The 26,204-nt window shown below is 37.3% G+C and overlaps 1 protein-coding gene across 2 annotated transcripts; it reads right to left on the bottom strand.

The window, feature by feature from the left end:
* Positions 1-1,115: 1,115 nt before the first annotated feature.
* Positions 1,116-25,819, bottom strand: LOC149210398 (uncharacterized). Of its 2 annotated transcripts, none has more exons than XM_089394430.1 (4): positions 25,380-25,819; positions 1,983-2,150; positions 1,537-1,865; positions 1,116-1,353 (listed from the first exon to the last, which is right to left on the bottom strand). In XM_089394430.1, the coding sequence occupies exons 1-4, from the start codon at positions 25,770-25,772 to the stop codon at positions 1,131-1,133; spliced, it is 1,113 nt and encodes a 370-aa protein (XP_089250556.1). In that variant the 5' UTR covers positions 25,773-25,819; the 3' UTR covers positions 1,116-1,130. The 2 variants fall into 2 exon arrangements, with proteins under 2 accessions (XP_089250556.1, XP_089250557.1); XM_089394431.1 differs by having other exon boundaries at positions 1,116-1,347.
* Positions 25,820-26,204: the final 385 nt, after the last annotated feature.

The raw sequence follows: 26,204 nt of genomic DNA, 5'->3' as shown, positions 1-26,204 counted from the left end.
TGTTGTACTTGCCATGATTCATTATTCCTGTGATTCTCATGTACCCACTTTCTTCCCGTATGGGTTTTAGGTTATAATTCTCTACCTACGGATATAGCAGCCCCCTATTTGGAGAGAGATTCCAAATGGTGGGAAGGCCCAAAGGCAAATCAGCTGGGTGTCCTCGAATGGCCACCCGACCATCTACATAATATGACTTGCTTCTTTCGAACAAGAATCATGTCTAGGGGATTTCCAGATCACAGAGATCTATGAATCACAGAGGATATATGGTTTCTTGGTATAAAAATTGAAATTTAAGGACCAGATTCAGAAAGAATTTCAAAAAGTTGAGGTCGAAGCCTCCAGTACTTCCTAGACACTTTGTCAATGTCAATCAATCTATAGAACTCTATTTCTTCTCTTGTTAGGCGAATGTCGAAGGACTCTTCTTTTGGTCTTTGTCGAAGGACTCTTCTTTTGGTCTTTGTCGAAGGACTCTTCTTTTGATCTATAAAATTCTATTTCCTCTCTTCTTAATCGAGTTATTGTTTGGTTCTTAATCGAGTTATTGTTTGTACTTGCCATGATTCATTATTCCTGTGATTCCCATGTACCCACTTTCTTCCCGTATGGGTTTTAGGTTATAATTCTCTACCTACGGATATAGCAGCCCCCTATTTGGAGAGAGATTCCAAATGGTGGGAAGGCCCAAAGGCAAATCAGCTGGGTGTCCTCGAATGGTCACCCAACCATCAAAATAATATGACTTGCTTCTTCCGAACAAGAATTATGTCTAGGGGATTTCCAGATCACAGAGATCTGTGAATCGCAGAGGGTATATGGTTTCTTGGTATAAAAATTGAAATTTAAGGACCAAATTCAGAAAGAATTTCAAAAAGTTGAGTTTGAAGCCTCCAGTACTTCAATGTCAATCAATCTATAGAATTCTATTTCTTCTCTTGCTAGGCGAGTGTCGAAGGACTCTTCTTTTGGTCTTTGCTATGATTCATTAAGCATGTGCTTAATAGCTTTTGAAATTTAGTGGATAACCAAGAGGAGTGCGTAAACTGAGAATTTTTCTTTATTTTTTTCATTAATATATACACCCAAAGATTTACCTTAATGAAAATCTTCTCAGTTTCATATGTTTAAAATAAAAAACAAAGAGAATCAAGATAGAGATGAACCTCGATGAAATCGAAAAGCCGCGATATGTAGTTGATAAGGTCACTGAAATCGCCATCAATATTTTCTTTATCAAGTTCCTTAGCGGCTTCCATTATCAACTGGATACGGGTGTACGTTTGCTCCAAGTGTTTCTCAAGTTTAGTCAGCTCGCCTCCACCCCCAGTTGTCCCCCAATACCTGTACCTGTGTTAAGAAATAAATATTATTTACAAGCCTATTTAATAAATGGTGTCCAACATTTAAAAAAAGGTGTGAATTTATTTAGGTGGGACAAGGAAGTTCCCACGCTATAGACGACCTAGGAATTCAGCATCCATTTACACAATGTTTATTTTAAATATTAAAGTATGTTGAGTGAGCGTTCACCTGCTTTTTTTGGAAGCCTCAATTTGAGTGCAGCAAGCGATAGAGGTTTCAATTATCAACTCTATTGCTTCCTTTACGTCATCCTCCATCCTTTTCTTCGATTCAGGGTCGTTTTGAAGCACTTTTTGAAGATCTATAACAATTTTGGCGAATTTATTAATCTCCTCCAATAGGGACAGACATGCTTCTTCACTCTTAGACATGTCTTCGTACCGCTCCCAAGCATTTGCCACTACAATAAAAGCTATATTAAACACCTGTCCTCCTCCAATGTCTTTGAGAAAACCCCGAACCATTTTCTTCGCGTCGCCTCTGGATGCAAATTCTTTCTGGATACCATAAAAGGAAGAGTAAGAACATTTCTGAATACATGTAAGATACCTTCACGTTTTAATAGAATAAATGTAGGTAATGATAAATAATCGTGAAATACATCTAATACTTACGGCTGCATTAATTGCTTCATAGAGTACTTCTTTTAATTCCAGTAAGTTCTTTGAACCTAACCAGGAATCTATAGCAAGCTTTGGCTCTGACAGCTCATTCTCCTTTTTATTCTCTTTTTTGTTTTCTTCTGTTTTTTTGTTTTTCTCCTTTTTATCCCGTTTCTCTTTCTGTAAAAATAAAATACAATATTTAATATAACAGAACACTAAAAAAAATTGAATCTATAAAAAATTAAATTAATTTTAAAAAATAAAATAACAAATTATTTTTTAAAAAAGTGTAATATTTTTTAGTATTTTATATAACAAAATAATAATAATAATAGATTATAATATAATCTATGGTAATAAAAAATAACTTTCTAATATAATGTAAATAGAGTTAAAAACTAATCAATGTAGCTTTAAAAAATGAAAAATGAAAAATTACTTTTTAAATAATGTTATATTTTTTAGTATTTTATATGACAAAATTATTATAATAAATTATAATATAATCTATAGGAAGAAAAGATAATTTTCTAATATAATATAAATAAAGTTAAAAAATAATGTAGTTTTATGGACATCAAATCTTTTTTCAATTTGTTCTCTCATTCTAGTTTTTATACAGGGTTTTCATTGTGTAGGGTTTACTCATCAAACTTGTGATTTCAATAAATTCCTAGAGAAATTAGACTGGAAAAACTTCCAAAAAGTCTCACTAAAAGCAACTCGCTTTTTATATCTCAAGAGATTTGATCTCTCCAAATGTTTAGTAGGTTGGTTTATTTTTATGTAATTTGAACTTGTTTTATTGTTAATTATAATTATTAATTATTCTTTTATTTTAATTTTATTTTATTTTGACCTAGTCCAAATGTTTACAAGACATTACATTACATTACAACATAGCTACTATTCTAGGCTAGAGAGCTCCTTTGGTGCAATAATATTTACATGGATGACATGTCTATCTTGGAATAAGACTTCCAAAATTTTAATTTAATTATAAATAATTATTAATTAAAAAAATGTCATAATTATATGTGCCATATGAAGTAAGTTATGTTTTTTTGAACATGTGGTATTGATAAAAAATGATATTGGCTCATGGTATTGTAACAAGGCCTCTTTACAGATTAAGAATCTCCATGTTAAAGTGGGGCAAATCTCCATGGTTAAAAATATTGTTCCATGTTTTAAAAATGTATATATGTTTAACTTATCTATTATTTTTTTATTTGGTAATAATAATCTAGAAAAAAATTATAATTTTATTATATCTATATATATATATATATATATATTTTAAATTTTAGCAATGTGGGATGTATCATGTAATAAGTGTTTTGATTCTTATCATGGATTAATGTCAAAAGACATTTAGTAGTCATAGGTAAATTTTGTAGTATCTTCTAAACATGAACATATATGGAAATATCTCAGTTGGGTAGCCTGTTGGTCAAACCTCCCAGCCAAGTCATTGGCCCTCTATCACAAGGTGTTGGTTTTATCCTCCTCGATCAATCTAGGTCAATATTCCTTCAGTAGAGTCGAATGGGCATGTGGCCCCTTTAGGTGGGCCTGACTAGGGGTCTTCCTGCAATAAAAAAAAAAAGGAGTGTATATGGAAATGTTGAATGATTTAGGTCAGTCTCTGGCTAGGAAGACTAGACCAGAATGAGAAGTCCACTCTCCATAGAGAGAGATACGATAGCGTAGTATTCAAAAAAGAAAAAAAGAACATGCATAACCTAAAAAACAAGTTAAATTGGCCTTAAGAAAAGACAATAATACTAAAAAACAATAGGAGCTTAAGTGTATCAAAAAACTAGGCAAAGGGATTAGAATCCATAGCTGCAACTTAGATAACTCCTGATTGTTTCCACTCGCTGAGGGTAGAATGTTGAGATATTTCTCTATACGGCCCAATCTCTAATCCAATGCCTTCATGTGATGATGCAAAAGCTGCATAGAGTGAAGGAGGTCTACTCAATGGTAAAATCAATCCATCAAAATTATGCAAAGGAGGAATTTCAAATGTCAGTACCAGTCAAAAGTGAACATGTACTGGCTGAAATTTCCACGTTTATACCCGACTTATGGCACTCGGTCTTCCCTCCTAGTGAGAACCTCTAGAACCATTGTGTTTGAGAGATGGCATCGATGAGGTCTCCTTCTCTCTCCATGCAGGTGAGCTCGTCCTAGATGGGGCCCTGGGTAAGCTCGCAAAATAAAGCAACAATTCCCTCTAGATGATGAAGAGTACATGTGTTTCCTGAGAGGCCCATTCGTAGTAGTAAGCTACTCCTCTACGAACATAGGCACAATGACAATTCGTGGTGGAGGGACCAAGAAAGAAGGGAGAGCATGTGATCCATAAAGGAAAGGCATAAGTGACAGGCACAAAGAGAAAATCCAGGTGTAGGAGGGTCAGGCCCAAGTGGCATGGCAACAAATGTGGTCAAGAGTTGGGAAGGACATGGAAAATGAACATCAAACAAAGAGAATGAGCCAGCTCAGGAGGGTGCAAGGCGGGTGATGTAGAGTTAGATGAGAATAACATTGAGGGGAGGGAAACAACTGAGGGGAACAAACTAGAGAGAGGTCTCTTGGGCCCTGAAGCAAGCTGAATACCTAGAGGGATACACCAGATGAGAATGTTGTTCGGAGAAATACAAGAAGGGAGTCCATAGATGAAAATAATGACTAAACAAGGGGTGTTACTCAAGCCAAAGCCCATCAAGAGCACATCTATAGAAGGTTTCTGACACCTGAATGAGGAATCCTCTTGTATGTAGGAGGAATTGAATTTAAAAGTTGTGTCACGCGCGCCAAACCTATAAAGGGAAAGAAACAATTGAGCAAAATCTATTCTCCTCGCAGTCAAATGGAAATTTCCTTTGTTTCCATAGCTCAATTCTGTGTGGGAGGGTCGCTCTTTTCTAAAGCTACAAACATGTTTAAAGGAAAGAAAAATAATGCTTTTTCAGGGATCAAGAAGGTGGGCCGACAGGAGACCCCAATTGTGATCAACAAGAGCCAAGGCCTATGTTTTATGAAAGAGACTCAGGTAGCCAGCAATAACTATATGATATGCAAATTGAGCAATGAGGAGGGACACAATAGTCCACAATAGAGCTAGTTCGAACTTCACATGACTGGAGACCATATAAGCTAGTTGGAGGAGTAATTGGAATTCAAAATGGAGTGTAGGATGAAGAATGATGGGTGTATCCCACATGTGGTAGCACCTTGGGATCATAGGAATCATAAACATTCTTTACAGGAGTGTGTTGTTGCATCCTCTATCCTCTTGGCTTGGTGGGGCAGTGGCAGCCCAACCTCCAACCCCTATTGCTCCATAAACACCCCATCTAGGACAAATGTATCCTTTCGAACAAGCGTCTAGCACATATCCTTTAGAGGGAAGTCTTGCAGAAGGTTTTGGTGGAGGATAGCACTGGTGAGGAGTCCAAACTTCCATAATTAACTAACATATTGACAAATTTCATTCACGTTTGTTGAACATGGGAGGAGACAATGACCGGGATGTTAGCAATACGAGAATAAGCATCACATATGAGTGCTTATAAACTCTAGCATTTGGATACATTATGCACTGGGGTATTGTTCTATATATTTCGTAGCATGTTGATGATAAATTGAGAGTCCCATTTTGCAAAAATATTGGAGAAGCCGTGTACTTTTGCAATTTTCAACATTGTGATGGAGGAAGTGAGTTCCACTTCATTATTATTGTTAATGCCCAAAGTACCAGAGTATATATAAAGTGGGAGCCCTATGTGATCTCAGAATATACCTCCAAAACTAGTTGGAATCGAATTCCATTTTGATGCACTATTGAAATTTAGGGTTAGGAAAGAAGGTTGGGGGAGGGGACAGTGTAGAGGGAATAACAAGCAGAGGAGAGGGGACGAGGAATTTGTGGAAATTATGGTGTAGAATTGCAACTGCTCATGAAATTTTAATCTAAATCACAAGACACAATCCTATTCTACTTCTCTGTGGAATTCAATTCATAATTTAGAATATCAATCTCAAACATGCAATGAGAAATAACACACCTGCAAACAATATTTTTCCAGGGGGAAGTAATCTACTAAAAACCCATTTTCCTACTTGTGTTAATCTGATGAATAGAGATGTGTTACAATTGCTAGCTCAGTATGAGCTCAACCGGCAAATGAATAACCTAACTCTCTACTCACTGAGAATATCTAACCCAGACTTAGTCAATTTCTTCATTTTCTTGAGCCCCTATTTCCTTGCGCAATTCCTATGGAACTTAGGCTCTTATTATTTAAGAATTTCCTCCAAAATTCTTGCGCAATTCCCAAGGTTAATCATCTAACTGTGTGCAACACCTCTACACTCAAAACTAGTATACAACTGATGTTACACTGCCTTAAAGTCTCCACCACAGTTGGGGAACTCGAATTCTCTGCATGCACTGGTTATTTTGCGTTGATTAATCAGTTCAACTCACAATTTAGAACATCAATATCAAACATGCAATGAGAAATAACACACATGCACACAATATTTTTCTAGGGGGAAGTAATCTACTAAAAACCCCTTTTCCTACTTGCATTAATCTGATGAATATAGATGTATTACAATTGCTAGCTCAGTATGAGCTCAACTAGCAAATGAATAACCTAACTCTCTGCTCACTAAGAATATCTAACGCAGACTTAGTCAATTTCTTCATTTTCCTCGGCCCCTATTTCCTTTCGCAATTCCTATGCAACTTATGCTCCTATTATTTAGGAATTTCCTCGAAAATGCTTGCGCAATTCCCAAGGTTAATCATCTGACTGCATGCAACACCTCTACACTCAAGACTAGTCTACAACTGATGTTACACTGCCTCAAAATCTCCACCATAATTGGGGAACTCGAATTCTCTGCATGCACTAGTTATTTTGTGTTGATTAATCAGTTCAATTCACAATTTAGAACATCAATCTCAAACATGCAATGAGAAATAACACACATGCACACAATGTTTTTCCAGGGGGAAGCAATCTACTAAAACCCCATTTTCCTACTTGCATTAATGTAATGAATAGAGATGTATTACAATTTCTAGCTCAGTATGAGCTTAACCAGCAAATGAATAACCTAACTCTCTTCTCACTGAGAATATCTAACCCAGGATTAGTCAATTTCTTCATTTTCTTGAGCCCCTATTTCCTTGCGCAATTCCTATGGAACTTAGGCTCCTATTATTTAGGAATTTCCTCCAAAATGCTTGCGCAATTCCCAAGGTTAATCATCTAACTACATGCAACACCTCTACACTCAAGACTAGTCTACAACTGATGTTACTTTGCCTTGGAATCTCCACCACAATTGGGGAACTCGAATTCTCTACATGCAATGCTTATTTTGCGTTGATTAATTAGTTAACTAGATGATCACTTAGTTAGATTGTTGTCCCATTGCACAACTAACCTTCCACTAGTTCCTCCAACAATTAGAACTAGTTTAACTGAAAACAACTTGAAATAGTTGACCTTGATTGCTATAAATTAGCAATCACACATGCTTAACTGAACTCTCACTCCTCTAACTTGAATATATTGAGCTAATTGAGTGACAATTGCCATGTCACATCAATTAATTGCATCCCAATAGTCTGCTAGTGTGGAAATTTGAATTTTCTCAATTTGACCAAGGCAAAGTCAAATTGAGACTTTCTTTCTGCATTTTTTAACACTCTCTCTTAGCAAGAAAGGGATTATCAACCACCCCTATCCTGCACGTGTGGATCTCAAACTTCCCTCTTGACAAAGCTTGATTCCGCCTTATACAAGAATGCAACAAAATATAGATACAAACATAAACATCAAGATGCAACAAAAATAAAACTTCATTTCATTAATATCAAAGCACTGAAATATGCTTACATACATAATGGAAGTAAAGTAGCTTGGGCGATGATAACTTATCTCTAAGAAGAGATGTGGCGGATACATGCCTCTGAACTATGTTTCAATGAGACTCAGTGGCCTTTTTATCATTGAGAAACAATGAGAAACCCCGAAACATCCAAAAACCTAACCCGAGAAGATGAAGCGCCAAAATCTTGTTGGCCCAGTTGGGGTAAGTTGGAATGTTAACTTCCCGAAGTCGTAACTTTGGCATGCGATCTTTGTTTGGCTATCATAATATCTCATTTCAAAGATCTCAAAAAGGAGGCCAAACATAAATTAGTCAACTAGTTGGGCACTTTTCAGGACTCTCTATTTTCCCTAAAAACATATTTTGACCCTCAAAATTGCTATGAAAGACTAGGACCCAAAAAACTGCCAAAAATAATAACTTGTGCTACAATTAAGGAAAGTGAAAAGAAACAATGGTGTGGGTCCAAGTGGAATAAGCGGGTGGCCACCAATATCCACCTGGATCAATCATCCCTCCTTAGGAAGAAATGGTCCCCATTGCGTTGAGTGCCTCCATGAGATGGGGAAACTTATTTTAAACTTGGTCCCTTGTGAGCCACTTGCCTTGGTGTAGGAGTTGGCCAACTTTGATAACATGATACAATTGGATCTTCTACTGGCGAGTGTTCTTAATATGTGTGTCCACGATTCGATCAGTTGTGGCTTGTTCCATGCAGTCTGGGTTCAGCTCTGCTGGTGTGAGTTGTTCTGCAATGTCTGATGTGTCATGTAATGGTGGAAAGTATGGTCAAAAGTGGTCCACATTGAACACTAGGTGCAAGCCAAGGAATGGGGGATTTCTAAGCTCAAAAGCATTGTCTCCTACATCCTTAGTGATGGTGTAAGACCCATATCGAAGCGGTGAAGCTTGTGGTGGGCCCCAGCGAGATGCTCCTTCTACAAATGTAACCAAACTTTGTCTCCCACCTGGAACCTGTGTAGCACCTCATGTTGATCATGATGTTTTTTGTACTTAGCATTGGCTCTGTCCAATATGCATGTTTGCGGCTATGCTAAATGCGCTTAATGATGTTGTTAACCCTATCAGTTTCGGCTCGAACATAAGCCGAATCTACTTGAGTAGCTGCAAATGGTATGGCCACATCAATGGGACATAATGGTTGGAATCCCAATCCCACATGAAAGGGATTGTGGCCAATTGAGTTATGGAGAGCTCTGTTGTAACTGTGTTGGACATAGGTGAGGCTTTCATCCCAAGTGTTTGGATGCTTCATGTTGTACATACGTAAAATGTGCATGATCATCCTCTTAACGACCACTATTTTTCCCTCAGTTTGAGGGTGAAAGGTTTTGGACTTAGTGAGCTTGGTATCCAGCATCGACTAGAGGCTTGACCAAAATGTACTTAGCAACCTGTTGTCTTGATCTGAGAAAATGGACCGTGGGATCCCAAAGTATACCCACACTCGTTCAAAGAAGAGCTTAACAGTGGCTTCTATTGTGATACTTTTCTTGCAAGCTGCAAGAATGTCCATCTTAGAGAATTTGTCGATGGCCACGAAAACTTAGTCATTTCCATGCTTAGTAGAAGGAAGGCCCGACATGTAATCCATGGATATGGATTCCCAAGGCCGACTAAGAGTAGGCAGAGGAGTATATAGGCCTTGCTTCTTGATGGTCGGTTTGGAAATGACACAGGCAGTGCAAGATCTGATGTACCTCCCAACATCCCGTCGAAGGTGATGCAAATGGCCAAGTCTTTCGTGGCAGAGCTCACCGACATCACAACTCTGCACTTTCTCTACCTTACTACTTAATGCGGAAAAATATTCGACATCAAGTTTATATAGTTTCTTCACACGAACCTCGATTTTCTTCACCTATCAAGTGGCTTTGTGCCTCAGAAAGGCTTTACTTTCACTAAAGATCATATCATAACCATGGTTTTCCAAAAGAACTATAGAGATGAGGTTCTTCTTCAAGATTAATACAAGCATGACATCTAGAGACATTTCCACCCAAGATCACTAAAACACTCTCTAGACCATGTCATGTGGAACGAGGCAACTAGATTCCAAGTACCACACACTCCCCATCATAGTGTTGGTAATGCATGTAATAAGGGTGAAATCTAGCTTGAACTGTGAAGCTAAAGCTTAACCTGCTACTCCTCCCAAGTACTTCTTGCTAGACATTTTGTGTGCACACTTTGTAGCGTATTGCCCGAATTCATGAAAATTTAAACATTTTATTTTGGACAAGTCTTTCTTCTTATGCCCTTGGTTGGATTTTGGTTTGTTTTGATACTTCCCTTTTCCTTTCTTTCCCTTTCTAACCAATGTAAAATTTTCTTCATCCTCTCCCTTGGATGAAATTCCATCTATGGTACTTCGCCTAATCACTTCTTGTACCAAATCGGACCATAAGCGTTCTCAATTCAGTGATTACTCCCTCCTGTTTATCGAGTCCTGGTAGCTATCCCAACTTTTGGGAAGGCCTAAAAGAGTTAGGTGCACCAAGTCATCTTCTGCAACATTCACACCAATCCCTCCAACCTCATCACGAACTTGTGTAAATCTGGTGAGATAATGTGGAATAGTATCATTCTTATGCATCTTGATATTTCAAAGTTTTTCTTTGAGCATCAATTTTCTAGGGTCATTGTTATTCTCAAATAGCTCTGTCGGTGCCTTCCACATTGCAAAATGAGTCTTTTTCCCATGGATATTTGAGACAATGTGGTCTCGCACTCCTCCAATATTATTCTCCTCGCCTTGGCTACATCTTTCTTCCATTGGGCTAGGTTCTTGGAATCAACTGATCCTGGTTTTGGAATGTCTATATTGATATATTCTAGCAATCCATTGTCATCAAGAACCGCCTCCATGCGATCCTTCCATGCAATGAAATTTGAGTTGTCTTCCAAAGCATAATCTAGTCTCAATCCATTGAAGGCCATTCTCCCAACTATGAAGAGATATTGCTACACTAAAGTTGAAAATTTGAACCTCCTAAGGAACAACTTCAAAATGTTTGTTCTAATTTGAATCTTGCTCTGATACCATGTAGAAATATGCTGATAGAATTGCAACTACTTAAGAAATTTAATCTACATCAAGAGACACAATTCTACTATATTGCTCTACCGAAATTAATTCACAATTTAGACCAACATTCCCAAACATGCATCAATCACATACACAAGTACACAAATTTATACTGGGGAAACCAACTGGTAAAAAACCCCTTAAGCTTGCTTGCATTAATCAAATGAATAGAGAATGTATTACAATTGCTTGCTCTCTCTGAGCACAACCTGCAAGTGAATAACCTTCCTCTCTGCACAATGAGAAGCTCTGACTCAGACTTAGTCAATTCTGCCTCTACTTGAGACCCTATTTCCTTGCACAAATCTTGAGGAATTAGGCCCCTATTTTTTAGGAATTTTCCTACAATTGATTTCATAATTCCCAAGGTTGATCCTCTGGATGCATGCAACACTTGTACACTTAAGACTAGTCTACAATGATATTACATTACCTTGGAATCTCCACCATAGATGGGGAAATCGAATTATTTGCATGCACTAGCTATTTTTTGGTTGATTAATTAGCTAAATGGATGATCACTGAGTTAGACTATTATCCCACTACACAACTAACCTCCAACTAGTTCTATCAACAGTTAGAACTAGTTTAACTGAATATAACTCTAAATAACTAAACTGGACTACTAAAAATAATCAATCACACATGCTTAACTGAACGCCAAGCTCTCTAACTCGAATTAAAGCTAACTAAGTGACAAAAGCCATGTCACCTCAGTTAATTGCCTCTAAGTTTTATGTTGATGTGGAAATTTCATATTTTCTCAATTTGACAAAGGCAACAACAAAACTATGCATCAATGACTTACAGGTACTATAATCACAAAGTGTTTGTAAATGTGAACAGCATCTGGTGGCAAGTTAGACCTTATTTCCGTAACTGCACCATGGAAGTTGGGTCATGCATAGTAACTCTCAAATAATGTTTACCCTGGTAAGTATGTTAATGTGGGTAAATGTGGGGTGGGGTTATTACAATTGTAGATAATTTCAATTGGGAGACTTTCGAAGGGAATCTCCAAGATCATTAGATCCTTATGGATCAGGAAGATTATAAATTAAGATGGGGAAAAAATTGTTAGGTCCCTATAATACTAGTGATTCCCCCATTACTGTTGTCATTTTAGCCCTTATTGTTATTGTTGTGTCCCTATTGTCCCTATATTGTTATTATTGTGCCCATAGAAGCACACTATTGTTATTATTGTGCCCTTATATTATTATTGTTATGTCGGCTTTGATTATATTGTGACCCCTTAGACTCCTATATATAGAAAGGAGGTTTTGTCATTTATATCATCCAAGAATTGTTCATTTGTGTAATGTAAAGGAGGTTTCCCCTTGAAGAGGCTGATTTCTAAGGCATTGATCTTTCTTTTCTATATTTTTGTGAGCTGGTTTCATAACATTTGGTATGAGAGCTTTGGATTCTAGGGTTTCATTGCTCGAAACAGGTCATCGTGGAATTTTCACTATAAAAAATTTTCTGTGACGTTTCAGAAGCTAAAAAAAACCCATTTGAGCCAAAACTGAACTTCAGGTCCAAAGTCTTGCTATATTTTTGGAGATATGATCTGAGGAAGTTAGTTTTTTTGCAGACTCCCAAATTACATTCCAAACAGGTGACCTTGGGAAAATCAACATAACTTTCTCTCTCAGCATCAGATTGAAATTTCGTAAGAAGTTTCAGAAAGAGGACAGACTGTAGTTTTCTGTGTATCTCTTTTAGATACAAAGGTCGAAACAGTGACACATGGCACGTCGTACAAGTTCGCTCTACTGAAAAATTATATAGTCAGGTTATCTTGAGAGATTGGGCATAACTCTTTCTTGGAGAATCCAATTTTGATCATACTGGTGGCATTGGAAAGAGGAATCAGAGGCTTTCCGCAGGAAGAAATTTTAGACCTTGGAGATCGACACTTACAGAGATGCAACAGATTGAATATCGAGCTTCTACAAAGCGAAAAAATATGTGTAGTCTTTTTAAAGTTTTGCATAAGTTTGGGTTGAAAAATTAGTTTGAAGTTCAAAGGTCATAATGAAGCATAATTATCATTAATTGATGTCTCAAATAAAGAAAATGGAAACACCTAGTAAGCAACCTGAAAGCTCTAGCATGACTCATGAAGAAGAGGAAGAAATGCAACATGATATATCAACATTACGAAACCAAGTGCAACAAATTTCACTCTCACAAAAGGTAACAGAAGCTAAGATGGATGGTTTAAAGAAAGGCGTGGAAGCTAAGATGAATGGCATGGAAGCTAAGATGGATGGTTTAGAAGTAAACATTGAATATTTGAAGAAAGACATGAAAGGTTTGAAAGGAGGTGTGGCAAAGTTACTACAAGAAATGCTTCCTAATGGTGAAAAGATAGTAGAGGAAACTCATGATGAGAACAAAATAAATGTTAGTCATGATTTCATAAACTCTAACTTTGGATTGAAGACCCACCATGTTCAAAAGATCAATATGAGGAAGTTTGATGGCAAGGACCTGGTAACATGGATACTACAGATGAAGCAATATTTCGATCTCCATGATGTGAAAAACACACAAAAGGTACGCATTGCAAATTTATATTTGGAACCAAATCAATTTGTATGGTATTGATGGCTTTGCTCTTATAAACAAATAGTCACTTGAGCAATTTTTACGAAAGAAATGATAGCACATTATGAGGATACAAAAAGAAACACTTTTTTTAGCCAATTGATAAACCTCAAACAAAAGGGTTCAATGATGGAGCACATTGAGGACTTCCAAAAATTGAATATAAGGGTAAAAGATATTCCAAAGGAGCATAGGATTGATGTGTTCATAGGGACTTTAAAGGATAACATCCAACATGAAGTTCCCCTTTGGGAACCTCACTCATTAGAGAAGGCATTCGGGTTGGCAAGAAAAATGGAAAGCAAAATTATGGCAACAAGGAAGCCTACCACTCACAACTATAAGGATGGAAGTGTTGTTTCCCATAGCCTTCCACAACCTACGAGGTTGACACCCCAACAATTGGAAGAAAAAAGTGCAAAAGGGATTTGTTACAGTTGTGATAGCAAATACACTAAAGGTCATAAGTGTGCTGAGAAGAAATTATTTTACATAGATTGTGAAGAGGAGGAAGAGAAGAAACAAGAAACATCAAAAGAACAGTATATACACCAGGAACAAACCCTAGAGAAAGAAGAAATGAATCCGACCATATCTTGTAATGTGTTGGCCAGAATTACCACTACTCAAACTATCAAGATAGAATGACATATCAAGAAGAAAAAGGTAATAATGTTGATTGATTCTGGTAGTACCCATAATTTTATTCATTGTAGGATAGCCAAGGAATTGAATTGCTTCCTATATCCAGCACCAGCGTGTTAAGTGATGGTTGCAAGTGGAGGAATCATAAATTGCTATGGAAAGTGCCATAATATCAAGCTATCCATGGGAGAATATGTATTGAATAGCCCAATGCTTTCAATTCCAATGGGTGGTGTTGATGTTGTATTAGGAGTCCAATGGCTACAATTCTTAGGTACAATAGTTGCTACTTTTCAAGAACTTTTCATGAAATTTTCTTCGGAAGGAAAGGAAGTTGAGTTAAGAGGTATCGCAGGGAAACCAGGAAATATAATCAGCTATAATGGAATGACAATGCTTCTAAATAAATAACAATGAGGCGTAATTGAAAAATTATGTTCTCTAGAGGTTCCCACATCAAAATCATCTATTTCTCCAGATCTCCAAAAAGACTTGGAAAATCATTCCAAGGTATTTAAGACTCCCAAAGGTCTCCCACCTATTCGTGATCATGATCATGCTATTCATTTTATTTCAGGAAGTGTTCCTCCAAACATCAGGCCTTACAGATATCCCTATGCCCAAAAGAGTGAAATTGAACGTATGGTTGCATAAATGCTAGAGGCTGGTATAATTCAACTTAGTCAAAGTTATTTCTCTACTCCAGTAGTATTGGTGGACAAGAAGAATGCATCATGGTGCATGCGTCTGAATTATAGGGAGCTCAACAAGCTCACTATTAAAGATAAATTTCCCATTCCCGTCATTGATGAACTATTGGATGAATTGCATGGATCAGTTTACTTCACCAAGTTGGATCTTCGTTCAGGATATCATCAAATCAGAATGAAGACTGAAGACATCCCGAAAACAAAATTTAGAACTCATGAGGGTCATTATGAATTTTTGGTCATGCCTTTTGGACTTACCAATGCACCTTCTACATTACAAGGTTTGATGAATTCCATTTTCAAACCCTTCCTTAGAAAATTTGTGTTCAAATTTTTTGATGATATACTAATCTATAGCAAGTCTTGGAAGGATGATGTTCAACATGTTGATAGGGTGCTCAAACTATTGGTGGAGAAACAATTATATGCAAAAAGCTCCAAATGTTTCTTTGTATTACAAGAGGTGGAATATCTAGGTCATATTGTATTTCATGAAGGTGTTAAGGTAGACCCTAGCAAAATTAAATCCATTAAGGAATGGAAAATCCCCACATCCATAAAGCATCTACGAGGATTTCTGGGGTTGACAAGGTATTATCGCAAGTTGTTAAGAATTATGGGTGAATAGCAACACCTCTAACAACATTATTGAAAAAATATGCATTTTTATGGACTCCAAAAGCAGCGAAGGCCTTCACAAAAACCTTTATTGTGGAATGTGATGCCTCGGGAAATGGAATTGGTGTTGTTTTAATGCAAAAAGAAATACCCATTGCTTTTTAAATTCATCCAATCAAAGGAAAGTTTTTACACAAAGATATTTATGAGAAGGAAATGTTGGCAATACTACATGCACTTAAGAAATGGCGACCATACCTAATGGGAAGACACTTGAAGGTAAAAACGGATCATGATAGTCTTAAATGCCCTTTAGAACAAATATTATATTCAAAAGAACAACAAAAATGGGTAACAAAGATGTTAGGTTATGGCTTTGAAATCATATACAAAAGAGGGAAGGAAAATGTTGTGGCAAATGCACTCTCAAGAAAGGATGAGGAGCTGGAAGCGTTGCTTTGTGCCATTTCTATTATCCAACCAAATTGGATAAACAAAGCAAGGGATGAATGGAAGAATGACGAAAAAGCGTGGGCACTCATTCAAAATTTACAACAAGATCCCAGTGCAGCTAATACATTTAGCTGGAAAAATGATTTGTTATTGTACAAATATCGCTTATACCTATGTCAGAATTCTTGACTCAAACAAAATATTCTTATGGAATTGCACGCCTCTCCCTTAGGAGGGCACTCGCGATTTTTAAAAACTTACCACAGGGTTAAGAAGGAATTTTTTTGGGATGACTTTAAATCTGATATTCAAAAGTTTGTGGCGAAATGTTTGGTTTTCCAACAAAATAAAGTTGAAACAATTAAGACCCCGGGTCTATTACAACCTTTATCCATTCCAAGCCAATGTTGGGAGGAGGTTTCAATGGATTTTATCACAAGTTTACCCAAGTCCGAAGGAAAGAGTGTCATCATGGTGGTAGTTGACAGACTTACCAAGTATGCACACTTTTGTGCATTATCTCATCCACTTAAAGGCAATACAGTTTCTACTACATTTATGGAAATAATTCAAAAGCTACATGGAAACCAAAAGATTATTGTAAGCGACAGAGATCCCATTTTCACTGGAAATTTTTGGACATAATTATTTTCTTGTCTTGGTACTCAGTTAGCTCATAGCTCATCTTATCATCCTCAATCTGATGGGCAAACTGAGATAGTAAACAAATGTTTGGAAGGATATCTTCGTTGCTTTGTATCTGATAAACAAACATAATGGGTCAAATGGTTTCCTTTGGCTGAATGGTGTTATAATACTTCCTTCCATACTGCGGGAAAAATGACCCCATTTATGGCACTTTATGGATATCACCTACCGTCCATCACATCATATTTAAGAGAAAATTTTAAGGTTCAAGCAGTGGAAGATCACATCGGGCATCAACAACAAGTTATCCAACTCTTAAAGGATAACCTAACTTTGGCATATAATAGAATGAAACAACAGGCAGATCAACATCGCAGCGAAAGAAGTTTTGATATAGGTGACTAGGTATTTCTACAGCTACAACCATATAAACAAATTTCCCTCAGGAAAGCTAAGAATTGTAACAAATTATCACCAAATTATTATGATCTGTACAAGGTGTTGTAAAATATTAGTACTATGGCATACAAATTGGAGCTTCCTGTAGCTTCCCGAGTGCACCTAGTTTTCCATGTTTCATGCTTAAAGAAGGTTATTTGTGACAAGCTCCCAGTTCAAACAATATTGCCATAACTTGACAAGGAAGGAAAAATAATATTGGAACCTGAAGCAGTCACAGAAACAAGAACTCGACAGCTACGAAATCGATCAATTTCGGAGTATCTTATCAAGTGGAAGCACTTACCCGTTGAATATTCCATATGGGAGGATGAGAATTTTATATAGAATCGTCTAGAACTACTAAAGCGTTGATGAAAACACTTTTTTTAAGGAGAAAGGCATGTTTTTTTTTTCTGAGTAAAGACTAATTCTATTATGTGAAGTAAAATATAGTACAATCAAGCCTGAAAACAGGCTTAGCAGAGAAGCTAAGGAGCCGAAGGTGATAGGAAATCAACCTTGCTCCGAATAGATAGACAAGGGACAGGTCAAAGAAGCAATGGAATACAGAGGAAAGTACTGATTCAAGGCTACCCCGAAGGGTTGTTTCCTGCAAATCGACATTTTTTGCCTTTTTTCTTGCTCACTTTTATCCACCCAGTGGAGTTTGGCTGTGTCATGACAAGTTGTAGATTATTTTGTCCTGATGGCTGATCATCCTTGTCAGAGTCTGAGGACGAAGAGATATGGGTACGTTTCTGAGAAATCTGCTGGTTTGAGGGAGCCTCCTGGTGAGCCGAGGGGGCATCCTTCGGAATTTCCTCATTCTGTAGATCAACTTCAATTTCCTCATCAATCTGCTCGTCTGCCTCCGATTCCTCCTCCTCCGAGCTCGAGAAGCCTAAATCATACAACGGATGGGGTGGTTCAAAAGGATTCCATCTCTTGGATTTGGGCTTACGATTCAGATTCTTCTTTTTATCTTTGAGCTGTGAACATGTGCTCTGAAGGTGCCCTGTTTGATGACAATGGCGACAGCAGAAGGCTGTGTTCTCGTAATCCAGTGGTTGAGTCCAATAGAAATCTCCAAACTTGAGATTAATCTGATCCGGCAGTCCTTTGCTGATATCTATTTCTGCACACAGTCTGCCATAAGTGTAGAGACCATTTTCCCTTCTTGAGGTATCTGTAGCCAGGTATCGTCCCAAAGTGTTTCCAATAGCTAGGAAGACAGAGAAGTCCCAGAAATGAGCCGGAAGATTCGGGAGCTTGACCCAAATGGGAAGCTTGGAAATGACTGCTGTGGAGGGGTCGAAGTCAGGAAACCAGGGGGTTAGAAAAAGCCCAGCTGAACCCCAGAACCAAGGGCCTCCCGTTAAGGCTTTCTGGTAATCTTCGCTTGATTCAAAAAGCACCAGAAAAAAACCTTTTGAACATAAGAAGATTTTACATTTTTTAGTCCATGAGGAATGGACCCATTGATAAAGATCTGCTGTGCGAGGTCATAGGCCATTAAATCTACAAATGAGTGTGGATTCTGCAAAGCTCTGGTAGCGGCTTTCAACCCTAGGAGTAGAGAAGTCGATGGAGGGGATTTCCTCTGATTTGTCTACTAGAAACTGCTTTGGAGCTTCATTTAGCTGGGATGCCTTTGAAGAGAACTGAGGTTGGGCAGCGTTTTTGCGTGCTGCATCTTTGTAAGAGAAAGATGGGGTAGAGGAGGTTTGCCCAACTGAACCACCTCTTAGACGGAATGAAACCCCAATAGACGAGTCCTTTTGAATGCTGTAAAAAGAAAGAGGAAGGGAATGCATAAGCTGCTTACCCTTATACATCAGTTTGAGGCAGGAGGAGGGAATCCCCAGCCGGCATTCAAGTTTTTGCAGAAGATCCTGCACAAGATCTGTTGCGCAAACCCATAACATTGTCGTTTTGCCGGAAAGAATAACTTGGATCTGGAATGCATGAGGTTCTTCTGGTAGATCCAGCTAGTTCACGATGGAGGGCTGCTTCAGAGTTGATCTCGTCTGAACTTGCCTCCTGCAAGCTGCTTGTCCATCGATCTGGGTTTTTTTAAGACCCCAAGATCTTCTGGGCTCCAGATTTGTTGGTTTACCTGCAGATCTGATCATCTGACTACCATGCATAGTCTGTGCTCCTGATTCAGAGCAGATCCATGACCCTTGACATCGGATCTTGATGATTCGAAGGCCGCAGATCTGTATTAAAGGCAGATCTGTGACCCAGAGGATTCGAAGGCTGCAGATCTGGACAATAACCAAGGATGTGACGCTGCCAAAATCGCTTCCAAGATTCTGATCAGTCCGGCTAAGCTCCGGCTCCAAGCAACAATCCTTCAAATCCTCCCAATCCCTGTAGTTTTGAGCACTGTTCCTGCCGCTTTTCCTCTTTTTTACAGCATTGTTATTTGAAGTCTTAATGTCCCCTGCAGATGACTTTGCAGATGACTTTTCAGAAACGGCAGATTCTTCAACAACGACCGACGATTTCTCAGTTTCAGCTGCCACATTTTCGACCGTCGGAGGGCAGCTTGCCGTTCTGCAAAATGCCTGAGCATCCACGACTTTGCCAAAACGGCTGAAGGTGCTCTCAAGTTCTCTGTCCGATGTATCCCAGGAAAGCCCCCTCGCAAATACACGGTATTCCTCCTTGCCAGACCTTGTCGCCATTTCTGCTTCAAACCCTCGCCGCCTTCTCTCCAGAGCTCTGAATTATTCAAAAAAAATCAATTGTTAAGGAGAAAGGCATGTTAGGTCCCTATAATACTAGTGATTCCCCCATTACTATTGTCATTGTAGCCCTTATTGTTATTGTTGTGCCCCTATTGTCTCCATATTATTATTATTGTGCCCCGTAGAAGCCCACTATTGTTATTATTGTGCCCTTATATTATTATTATGTCAGCTTTGATTATATTGTGACCCCTTAGACTCCTATATATATAAAGGATTGTATCATCCAAGAATTATTCAATTGTGTAATGTAAAGGAGGCTTCCCCCTCGAAGAGACTGATTTCTAATGTATTGATCTTTCTTTTCTATCTTTTTGTGAGCTGGTTTCATAACAAAAACTCAAGAGGTGACTTTATCCTCAAGGAGGCTTATGGATATTTGCATAACTAAAATCAATTGGAACAACGTCCTTTGTGGATTTTTCTATGGGAAAAATAATAGTGGCCAAAAAATACTCTCTTTCTTTGGTTGGTTCTCTATGGTAAAATCCTTACCTGGGATAACCTCATAAAACATGGCTTTTTGGGTGCATCTCGTTGTTGTCTATGTGAAAAATGGGAGGAAACCACTAATAAACTTATGAACTCCTACATTCATGCCTCAACTTTATGGGACTAGGGGATGGAGGTATTCATAACTTCGGATAGAAAAATGGCATCAATTCATAGCACCGTGGACAACTAGCAACCTCACATCACATCTCATTTAATTTTAAACAGAGTTTGGAACTTGTTTCCAGGGGCCCTCTCTTGGGTAATTTGGAAAGAAAGAAATGTGAGAATCTTCAGAAATATCCAGGTTACAGGGGAGATTCTACTTACCAAATTAAAGAAGATAATTCAAAACTCTAACTCTATTTCCAGTCTTACTCCTTTGCAAGGCCCTCCTCGAGCTTCAGACCTTGATATCCTTTAGCTCCTCAAACTAGAAAACATTCTATCCATTGTTACTAAAAATCCCTTTATCAACCTTGATACCCCTGACACATGGTCTCCCCCAAGTATCAACGTTATCAAGTTAAACTATGACAATGATTTTAAGGGTAACCTTGGGTCTGTACTTCGGAGGAATCTTCAAAAATAATAAGGGAGAAATCAATTAGATCTATTATGGGAAATTAGGGATCAACACGAACAATGTGGCTGAGTTGCAGTCTATGGAGCATGGACTCGACATCGCCATGTCCATGCAATTCATTAACACTAATTGTCGAAGGGACTCAATGTTGGCCACCCTTGTTGCCCATAAACTCCAACATGACACTCTAGTTAGCAAAGTAACCGCCAATTGGAGGCTTTCGAAGACTCTTCAACTCATTCAACACCACATCACCAACATCGGTGGGGTTCACTTCCGTGCAGTTAAGCACAACGAAAATTGTGTAGATAATTGGCTGGCGAATGAGGGGACAGAGGACAACCTCACATTAAGCTCCCATGCATGGAAAGAATTACCTGACGAAAATATGTGTCAAGAATGTGAAGAACTCCACCGCAAGGACATAGACATTTATGGTCTTAATGACCCTCCAAACCATCCTACCAACTTGCATGTCATTTCTTGATGGATTTGTATGCAAACTTTGAAGGTTGTGAGACGAAATGATGCTCTTAATGAGTACTTAAACTATGGAATGATGAATGATTGCAATGGCCGCCCACCACATCCTTCCACCAACTGAATGAATCAATCAAATTTTAAGCTAGATATCATTGTACATGCGAGGATTTTTTGCATTGATGTCTCCATTATTCTCCTTGGCCTTCTCAACCCCAGGAAGCTTAATGTCACCCCCCACTCAAGTTTTCTTTTCCTTCTATTGTTATTTTCTCTTGCTTGGTTTTTCGCTCATTGTCCCTTGCAATCCATCCCTTGTAGCTCCCTCCTTCTAGTTAGATCTCATATGGCTCAAACTCTTAATTTTTCTTGAGGCCCCTCATCCAGTCATAGACAGAGAGGCCGAAATATGGATCAATGGTGCCAACACAACATGAAACCAAGAATTAAGGTCGATATTGCAGCCCGTAAGGCCTCTCTCACCTTTCATAACATAATCCCTCTAGAGGTAAAAGAGAACATTAACCATTTGGAGGAGAAAACCACTGAAATTAGGAGGATTATCACCATAGAAGAGGTGGACGGACATTTCAAGTGAATTTCGAACCCGAGATTGACTAGATCTCGTGAAAATCCTTATAGTTGCACCATCAAGCTCACTTGGACCATGAAAACCATCATGGCTCTGGCTATGCAGGAGAATACTCAAGCAAGAAAAGCTTTGGAGGAGAAGTTGGATTTACTGGATGTGAAGTTCACAGTCTTTGTAGAATCGGTGCACCACAGGACTCGTTGCATTATGAACAACTCAAATGTCGTGCAATCAAGAATAAGGAAGGGGATGAATGCTTTGTCCTTAACCCTGACTAGGTGAAGCAAGATAGTGTTCTAGTTGGAGGGTCGCCAACAAAAACCCATCACTATTGGTGAGGATTATCCTAGCTCAACTAAGTCCCATGTTTTGGAAATTTTGTTTCCTTTTTTGTATCTCTACCCAGTGGGCCTGTCATTTTAAATCCATTGATTGAGGTTTTGATAGTTAGTTGTATAGTCATTTCTTGCGCAGCTCCTCTCACTAGTGTTTTTCTTTCAAGTATCTACTTAATTCTAGTTTTCGGTCTCATAGCATAATGAGTTTAAGACAGTATAAAGTTTCAAAGGCTGAAATTTATTTTTTACAAATGGTGTGGCTTCCAGTTAGACCAACCATGGACAATATATATGGATGTTTTTTTTAATTCTCGAATATGATATAACCTCTGACTTACTTAAACAAAAAAAATAATTAAATTTTTAAAAAATTAACCTACCAAACGAGAAATGTGATAAGAATAACCTATCATATTTGATAGATGATGAAATGGGATATTGGATATATAAGGGATATTGCTGAGTAGGGTAAATAGTGTTTATAGTTTTGGATTATATTTTATAATTATCATTTTAATTATTTATTTATTTGTATTTTATTTTTAGGTTTTTTTTAGTTTAAAACAATTGGTATTTAGGTTAGTTTTGTATTTGTATAGTACGGGGTTGATTTTGATAGTTAGTATTATTGATTTAGGGTTAATTCCAATTGTTATTATTATAATCTTATGTTTATATATGCCTCTTCTGTAAGTACCTGGTGAATCGGGGGATTTGAACCTAATAATCTTATGTTTATATATGCCTCTTCTGTAAGTACCTGGTGAATCGGGGGATTTGAACCTCAAATTTCCTCTTACGTAAGACTATTTTAATGGCAATGTTGAATTATATTGCAGGGTGGAAGCTTATATTTTATAATTATTTTTAAATAAATAAGATTTTATTATTATTATATTAGAAATAAATTTACAAATATAGTGTTTAGAGATAATTAAAAGATTAAGAGAAATAAAAATCTATTGTTAATTGTAATAAGTTATTTTAAGTAATTAGATTTTATAAAAGATAATTGTAACCCAGAAAAAAACATTCATCAAGATTATATACTAGTTTGACCTCCATGTACAAAAAGGACAAAACAAAGTAGTAAAAACTGACCCAAAAATAAAAACTATTTTATATGAGTTGTATAATTACAAGTATAGCACCTATATATATATAATAAATTGGGAGAAGCCCAACATTAAAGATGGTTACTTTGCATATATATTATAAGAAGGTGATTGGAAGGTATACAAACTCAACATCAATATCTTATCTAAGTGAATTTAAATAAAGTATGTACTCCACATCTAAGGAAATTTATGGAATTATAAAATTAAAGGAAATTTAAGGAAACATAAACAAAGGTTAAATTTCTAAAGTAGAGCTTGGCTACAAGACCCATAAATATGATGTACAAAATGTTTAAGGGATAATTATTAGCAATGCAAAGGACAACAAGGCTCCTAAAAAGGAGCAACGTCAATGTTTAAACACAACACACAACACCAACGATAAAACACTTTGGAGGTAAAACTAAAGAAGATCCATAAGAATGTATTGAAAGGAAAAAAAATGAGGCCTATGGGGGTTGAAAGCTCCAATCAGAAATTATGACCAAAACTTTGAAGAAAAAGTCAAATAACTTGGAAGAATATGGTTAAATTTTGAAACTAAAAAAGACTAGCTACAAAAACATAAAAATAGAAAACATTTACAATAACCATATAAATGATCCACAAAAAATGGGAATTAATTGAGAATCAAAACAAAAACTTTAAAAAAAACAAGCAAACAAACAGTGATAAAATCTAGTAAAATTGAAAACTCCTAATAAAAAATATTACCAAAATTTAAAAATTACCAAATAACTTCTAATTACATTACTATTAAAAATCCGCACATCAAAAATCCACATAGGAAGTTCAAATTACCATGCAACAACAAATAAAAAAGAAAAAAATAGTAATCAATGCAAGCTCCTTTTCTACAGAATTCTGCAGACAACTTCTCTGCCCTTACACCTTTTCTGCCCCAAAAGGATGACAATTTCATCTCCTTCAACATCAACAATAGTCATAGAGTAAACCATTGAGGGATGGATCTGCCATTAACCCATTTAATACAAATGGTGGTTTCCCAGCAAAAAAATTTAACTGAGGAACCACTTTATGCAATAGGGTCGACCGGGTTTTGAACTCTAATCTCGAAGAACCCCAACTTCAACGAAAAATAAAAAAAACCCCACTCTTCCCTGCATAACAAAAGCCATTGAAATCGATACAGAATCAAGCCTAAAGTTTCAAGAACCGCCCAAATTTTTATCCAATTTTATAGGCTAGAGTCATTTATAAGGTACCCCATTAATCGGAGGAAAACTTGTGAAAAAATCTAAATTTGGTGGAGAGAAACTTGTTAGCCCCTCAAATTAAAATTAGGAGAAGGAATTCCAAGAGTTAATAACTTAAAATTAATAGCTTACGTAATTTACATAAACAAGACTTACATAAATGTTGCTGCATATTTAAATCTCAAAACCCTATGAACAGAATAAAAAATTTAAAAAAGGACAAACAGAAGTAAAATTTTCTTGACAGTTATCTCAGCCTAAACAGATAACTGTTATTTAATCACGTAAAACATTGTTTGATGAAACATGATAAAAAGCTTAAACGAATTTCTGATTTTCATCTCCTTGGGATTAAACACAAATGGAGGAAGAAAAGAGCATCAAGAATGAAGATAGGGATAGACCTTGATAAAATCGGAAATAAATGTTGCTGCATATTTAAATCTCAAAACCCTATGAACAGAATAAAAAATTTAGAAAAGGACAAACAGAAGTAAAATTTTCTTGACAGTTATCTCAGCCTAAACAGATAACTGTTATTTAATCACGTAAAACATTGTTTGATGAAACATGATAAAAAGCTTAAACGAATTTCTGATTTTCATCTCCTTGGGATTAAACACAAATGGAGGAAGAAAAGAGCATCAAGAATGAAGATAGGGATAGACCTTGATAAAATCGGAAAGCTGCGATATGAGGTCGAAAACGGCATATAGCTCGGCAACATCACTTTCTTCATTAAGTCCTTCAGTGGCGTCCCTAATACGCTCGTTATGTTGTTCAGCGGTTGCCCTTAACCTCTTAGCATGAGCCCGTCGATTTCGAGCGCTGGGAGCAGAAGGGGTCGAAGCAGATCCTATTTCTGAAACCTTGTCTCGACCAGCATGTGCAAGGCTGCGAGAATCAGAGGTCGAAGAGGATCCTACTTCTGAAATCTCGTCTTGAGCGGGATTGGCATCGGCCTGAGGAGTAATGGGGAGGACAAATGATGTTCCACTACGTTGAGAAGAGGAGGGCGTCGCAATATTAGACAAATCAGGTATTGCAGATTTAGCAGTCATGGTTGATAAATTATTGATAACGCAGGAAAGAGGGGCAACCCTGAAAGAGTGATTTTACTCAAAAAACAGAGAAGCAAAAAGACCTTCACTTAAAAAAGGAATGTGTTGGAGCTGGTGGCAATGCCCTGAACCAGGCAATCAAAATGAAATAGATCAGCCGAAGCAGAGATACCCCGCTTGGAAAGCTGATAAACCAAAATATTCTCCTTCGGATATATGTGACAGAAAGATATAGAAGAGAAACATGCCTTACGGGAAGAAATTTGTTAGAGCCAGTGTATTCATGAAGTTACAGAAAGAGAGTGATGCCCAAACACCCAGCCAAAACGCCGACAATAAGGAAGTCCTCTCTCACGAGCCATGAGGCATTACTTGAGCTTCACGTCCAAGATATATAAGTTCACTTTGTGCCATTGCTTTATTTTACATTTT

This window comes from Pinus tabuliformis, chromosome 1_2, assembly GCF_031772625.1.
Source record: "Pinus tabuliformis cultivar Carrire ecotype Pingquan chromosome 1_2, CPIR1, whole genome shotgun sequence".
Lineage (NCBI taxonomy): Eukaryota > Viridiplantae > Streptophyta > Pinopsida > Pinales > Pinaceae > Pinus > Pinus tabuliformis.
Note: the sequence above shows the minus strand (reverse complement) of the source record. Positions and strands in the feature narration are given on the sequence as shown.